At 48.8% G+C, this 4,914-nt stretch overlaps 2 protein-coding genes across 2 annotated transcripts in view; both read left to right on the forward strand.

Annotated features, from left to right (window-relative positions):
* The first annotated feature begins 292 nt into the window (after nt 1-292).
* Nucleotides 293-2,242, forward strand: LOC131205272 (actin, indirect flight muscle-like). Its single transcript, XM_058197304.1, has 2 exons — nt 293-445; nt 751-2,242. The coding sequence occupies exon 2, from the start codon at nt 775-777 to the stop codon at nt 1,903-1,905; it is 1,131 nt and encodes a 376-aa protein (XP_058053287.1). The 5' UTR covers nt 293-445; nt 751-774; the 3' UTR covers nt 1,906-2,242.
* A 1,702-nt stretch (nt 2,243-3,944) lies between these two features.
* The window catches only part of LOC131216213 (actin, muscle-type A2), a 1,942-nt gene continuing 972 nt past the window's right edge, over nt 3,945-4,914 (forward strand). Inside the window, exons 1-2 of the mRNA XM_058210645.1 lie at nt 3,945-4,034; nt 4,725-4,914. The exon at nt 4,725-4,914 is cut by the window's right edge and continues 972 nt beyond it. Of these exons, the coding sequence (XP_058066628.1) occupies nt 4,754-4,914 (161 nt within the window). The 5' untranslated portion in view covers nt 3,945-4,034; nt 4,725-4,753. The remainder of the gene's footprint in view (nt 4,035-4,724) is intronic.

Consider the following 4,914-nt stretch of genomic DNA (forward strand, 5'->3'; position numbering starts at 1 on the left):
TACAATGCAATGGGGGACGCCGCTATCGGGACATTTTTCGTGCACTTCAAATTAGGGGACTGAAAATACTTTCCCATAAATAGACTTCAGCTCGAGTGGCGGCGCTCGGTGATGCCGATGTTCGCGAAACGCACAGCAAAGCATCGATCGTCGGGGTACCGATGCGTCCGAGAACGATCGATCGGGTGCGAATCGGTACGCGAAAATCGATCGGATCGGAAAATCTTTCTGCACTTCGGTCGCGGTGTTTTGCGCTACCCACTCCTTGTAAGGATTGCCGCACGGCACGACGCGGAGTCGATAGTTCGATATAAAACGGTGCAATCGGTAGTTCTTGGGTCACTCACCGTTCGGTTTTGCCGCCAAGTGCACAGTGTTCAGCCTCAGACTCAGTGCAGCAGCTCAAGGCTTGCAGCTTCCTCGTTTTGTCGTTGGCCCGCCGTTGGTCAGTGTCTCTGACAAGATGGTCAAAGTATTGGGTGTTTCCTGTTCGAGCCTCGGTTCCAGAGTAATGTCCTGTGACGTCCTTGGGTGTACCGTCGCCGGTGGCGTATCGGCGTTGTGCAAGTCCTGTGCCGTTCTCTCTGTTTGTGCTCGTCCCACAAAATGTGTCCCTTGTTGGTTGAACAGTCCCACCTGATGGTATGTTAGAAGGTTGCTAATAGTCTAAAAGTGTTTAAATGTTCAAACAAATAATATAAATTGAACATGAAGGCTGAGAGTAAAATCGGTTTTCTTTGCTCGTCCCAGGAAGTTCCCTAGACATCCGTCAAGATGTGTGATGATGATGCGGGAGCACTAGTCATCGACAATGGATCCGGAATGTGCAAGGCCGGATTCGCTGGAGATGACGCCCCACGCGCCGTATTTCCGTCGATCGTTGGACGTCCGCGTCACCAGGGTGTGATGGTCGGTATGGGCCAGAAAGACGCCTATGTCGGTGACGAAGCTCAGTCCAAGCGTGGTATCCTCACGCTGAAATATCCGATCGAGCACGGTATCATCACCAACTGGGACGATATGGAGAAGATCTGGCATCACACGTTCTACAATGAGCTCCGCGTAGCGCCGGAGGAGCATCCGGTTCTGTTGACTGAGGCCCCGCTGAACCCGAAATCGAACCGCGAGAAGATGACCCAGATTATGTTTGAGACGTTCGCTTCGCCGGCAGTTTATGTGGCCATCCAGGCCGTGCTGTCCCTGTATGCCTCTGGTCGTACCACCGGTATCGTCCTGGACTCTGGAGATGGTGTTTCGCATACCGTCCCGATCTACGAAGGTTATGCTCTGCCTCATGCTATTCTTCGTATGGATCTGGCTGGTCGCGATCTGACCGACTACCTGATGAAGATCCTGACCGAGCGCGGTTACTCGTTCACCACCACGGCCGAGCGCGAAATCGTCCGTGACATCAAGGAGAAGCTGTGCTACGTTGCGCTGGACTTTGAGCAGGAAATGCAGGCTGCCGCGGCTTCATCGTCGTCGGAGAAGTCGTATGAATTGCCCGACGGTCAGGTCATTACCATCGGTAACGAGCGCTTCCGTGCTCCGGAGGCCCTGTTCCAGCCCTCGTTCCTGGGAATGGAATCGACCGGCATTCACGAAACGGTGTACAACTCCATCATGCGCTGCGATGTCGACATCCGTAAGGATCTGTACGCCAACAGTGTTCTGTCCGGTGGTACCACCATGTACCCGGGTATCGCCGATCGTATGCAGAAGGAGATCACTTCGCTGGCTCCGTCGACGATCAAGATTAAGATCATTGCCCCACCGGAGCGCAAGTACTCCGTGTGGATCGGTGGCTCCATCCTGGCCTCGTTGTCCACCTTCCAGTCGATGTGGATCTCGAAGCACGAGTACGATGAGGGCGGTCCAGGAATCGTCCACCGCAAGTGCTTCTAAGCGAAACGCTGCCCGGTGCTACCGACCAACGTGGTACCAACGTAACCAACCTGCATCTGACTCGACTAGAGGAATCCATTAGAACCACCACCAGACAAGATAGCATTACGAATTCAAAGCTAACACGGTCCACGGGCTACATCATGATCCTGGAAGAGGGGCTTGCGTAACAGTGAAACACAGTGTTTTCGAAGATCACGGTTCGCACAACATCTGCAAGCGGGCAAACAGAAAGAGAACGGAAAACAGAAAACCAATAGTGTAAGCTTTTCGCCCTTCGTTTTTTGTAAATTTGTTCTTTTTTTAGTAATAAAATTTTGAACGAAAATGTTCCAACGCTGTTGTTTCTACAAGTTGATTCATTTTGTGCGCCCGTGCTACATTGAGGTGTCAGGTTCAATCAGTTCCGGCCGTTTGACGATGGCCCGTGCTCGGTTCAGGACACGGACGGCCATGTGTGAGTCTGCGACAACCCAGAAGTCGTCGGTTGCCGTCTTCGTATGCGCAGGCTGTTGATGGTGATCGCCGAAAGATCATTTGCGCTCGCGAGGAGTTTTGCGGCTGAGCAAATTTAGAACAAACGGAATGAATGTTAGGCATTTGACGGATTGTGGCCGACGGTACTAGAGTGCTGTGAGGAGGGCAGCGAAGAAATCTGGTGCTTCTCTTGTCTAGCATAGTTTAATTACGGTGGTGCGCTTTGATGGCGCGAAATAGAAAGATATCGGGCCAGATAGTGGGTCGTGGATTAGCTCGGCGTGACCAAAAGATTTGGTTTTGATACCTTTCGGGTAGGTCGGTGTAGGGAAGTCTTTCGGAGTGCAACGTGAAATACAAACATGTTGTTTTTTGTAAAAATCATATATCATATTTTATCATATTCATAAATCATATTTTAAAATCATAAATATCATATTTTAGATATCATTTCACTATGGACTTTAGAGAGGACACAATATCTCAACCAACATCACAACACAGTTTGTTAGATTTCAGTGACTTTCCAATTCCAAATTCCAAATGTATCGAATGGGATGATTGTTCTTAATTAAGTGTATGTTCAACTTATTAACCAAGCACCAAAAATTGATCCAAGCCTTAACGAACCAACGTGTTATCGAATGTTAATGTATGAGCTTAAAAATTACTTGACAAGGATATGTTTTAACAATAGGTTAATGTTTTCAACGTGTGTATAGTTTTTCTATTAGAATATGGATTCGATAAATTTATAAACTGTTTAAACAAGGCGATCTTTACATCCGCATAACATGTCGTAATCGGAGGATGCTCGAGGCTCTAAATATGGTCAAGAAGCGTTTTTGTCGCAATGCACTGGCACGCAGTGGGTTCTATCGATGCCCTAATTTGACCTGACCGATAGCGGACCGTTCCCGTAACCCGACGATTATGCATACCATGACGGGGCTCGCTGCTGGTGTGCGTGTGGCCACCCCGTAGCCCCCCATCGGAGATCGAAAATATCTCGAAAGACTGATAATAAAAATTACATCTTCGCGTAAAGTTGTCTTGTTTCGGCTCACCGAAAACCCGTCACGACATTCGTCACCACTCGTGGCTTGATTTAAATTTGATAGTAGAGCCTGCGTACGCTCACCACGACCACGAGCGAAGCGATCGTTTCGGGCGGGAATTCGGCCGAGGAAGTGGTTGCGTGTTTTGGTATGCGAGTGCGCGACCCCCTAGACCCGGCACCCCGACAGGTCACACCTGGGGTCTGGGGTGGTGCACTGCTCTGCCCTCAGTGCACTCTGCGATCACCCTAGCGCCTTTGATCGCCTGTAGGTGCGAGAGTGCGCGCCGCCGCCGAGAGGACGGTCCGCCCGGTCCGGTGTATTAGTGTTTTCCACACGAACACTTGGGAAGCGGTGGAAAACTGTGAAACGAGCCGAAAGAGACAGCACGATCGTGGCGCTGGGACCCAGCTACTCCCGATCCCCGGATCCCCGAAAACGGCACGGGAGACCGGATTCGATTCCTTCTAAGGATTGTCCACTCCACGGCCTAGGAACGCGTGGCGAGTATATAAGCTTACTGTTGGGTCGTACGACCGTCACTCGCCGTATTACTGAGACGCCGTCAAGGCATATTCTTATAGTTTTCCAAGGGTCAGTATTGAGACGATTCTGTGATTCTGTGTGAAACGGTTCTAGTGTCGCCGTTCTTGAGCACCATCTTGGGACTGAAGGAAGTCTCGGAAGTGATAAACGATAGCTGGATGTGGATTATTAACTCAGCAATGCATCTCGGGAATTAGTGAACATTTGCAAACTTTTGTCGAAGTGCCTGTGGTGAGAGTTGTTCAATAAGAATGAATGCTCCAATTAGTTGTACAGTGAAATCTTTTGCAAACAGTCCAAACATTTACTGGAAACTATAGAACACCAAAATTCAAAATAAAACTATTTCAATGTTAATATCATCAAATAGTAAAAGAACAGTTTTCTCGTAAAATTAATAAATGTAAAGTAATAAAAAGGTAAAGTAATGAGGTTGCGGAAGACATTTAACATTCAGGAACTACAGGAGCCAACAGTAAATTTGAATTAAAATAAACTGTTTTGACAACTGTCATATAAACGGCCAAAATCTTGTTGACGTAAGAACGACAAAAAAAAAATCGGGTTTAGAACGATTTGTTCGATATGTCAGAAAAAAGGCGCTGAAAGTAGAAATCTTGCTTCGACTTGCATTGCTGAGATAATAATTTCGTCCCAAAGATATCGAATATCCTCGCGGCGTTAAAAGGGAAGGTGCGCGTTGTGTTAACGTGTATTACGTCTGTTGGTCACTTGCAGAGCTCTAAGCCAACCAAAGCCCAGCCAAGATGTGTGATGATGATGCGGGAGCACTAGTCGTCGACAATGGATCCGGAATGTGCAAGGCCGGATTCGCTGGTGATGACGCCCCACGTGCCGTCTTCCCGTCCATTGTCGGCCGTCCGCGCCACCAGGGTGTGATGGTCGGTATGGGCAACAAGGACTCGTA

This window comes from Anopheles bellator, chromosome 1 (genome assembly GCF_943735745.2).
Source record: "Anopheles bellator chromosome 1, idAnoBellAS_SP24_06.2, whole genome shotgun sequence".
NCBI classification, from domain to species: Eukaryota; Metazoa; Arthropoda; class Insecta; order Diptera; family Culicidae; genus Anopheles; species Anopheles bellator.

Coding starts and splice junctions, on each gene's coding strand:
- LOC131205272 (XM_058197304.1), top strand. CDS start 775: ATGTGTGATGATGATGCGGGAGCACTAGTCATCGACAATGGATCCGGA.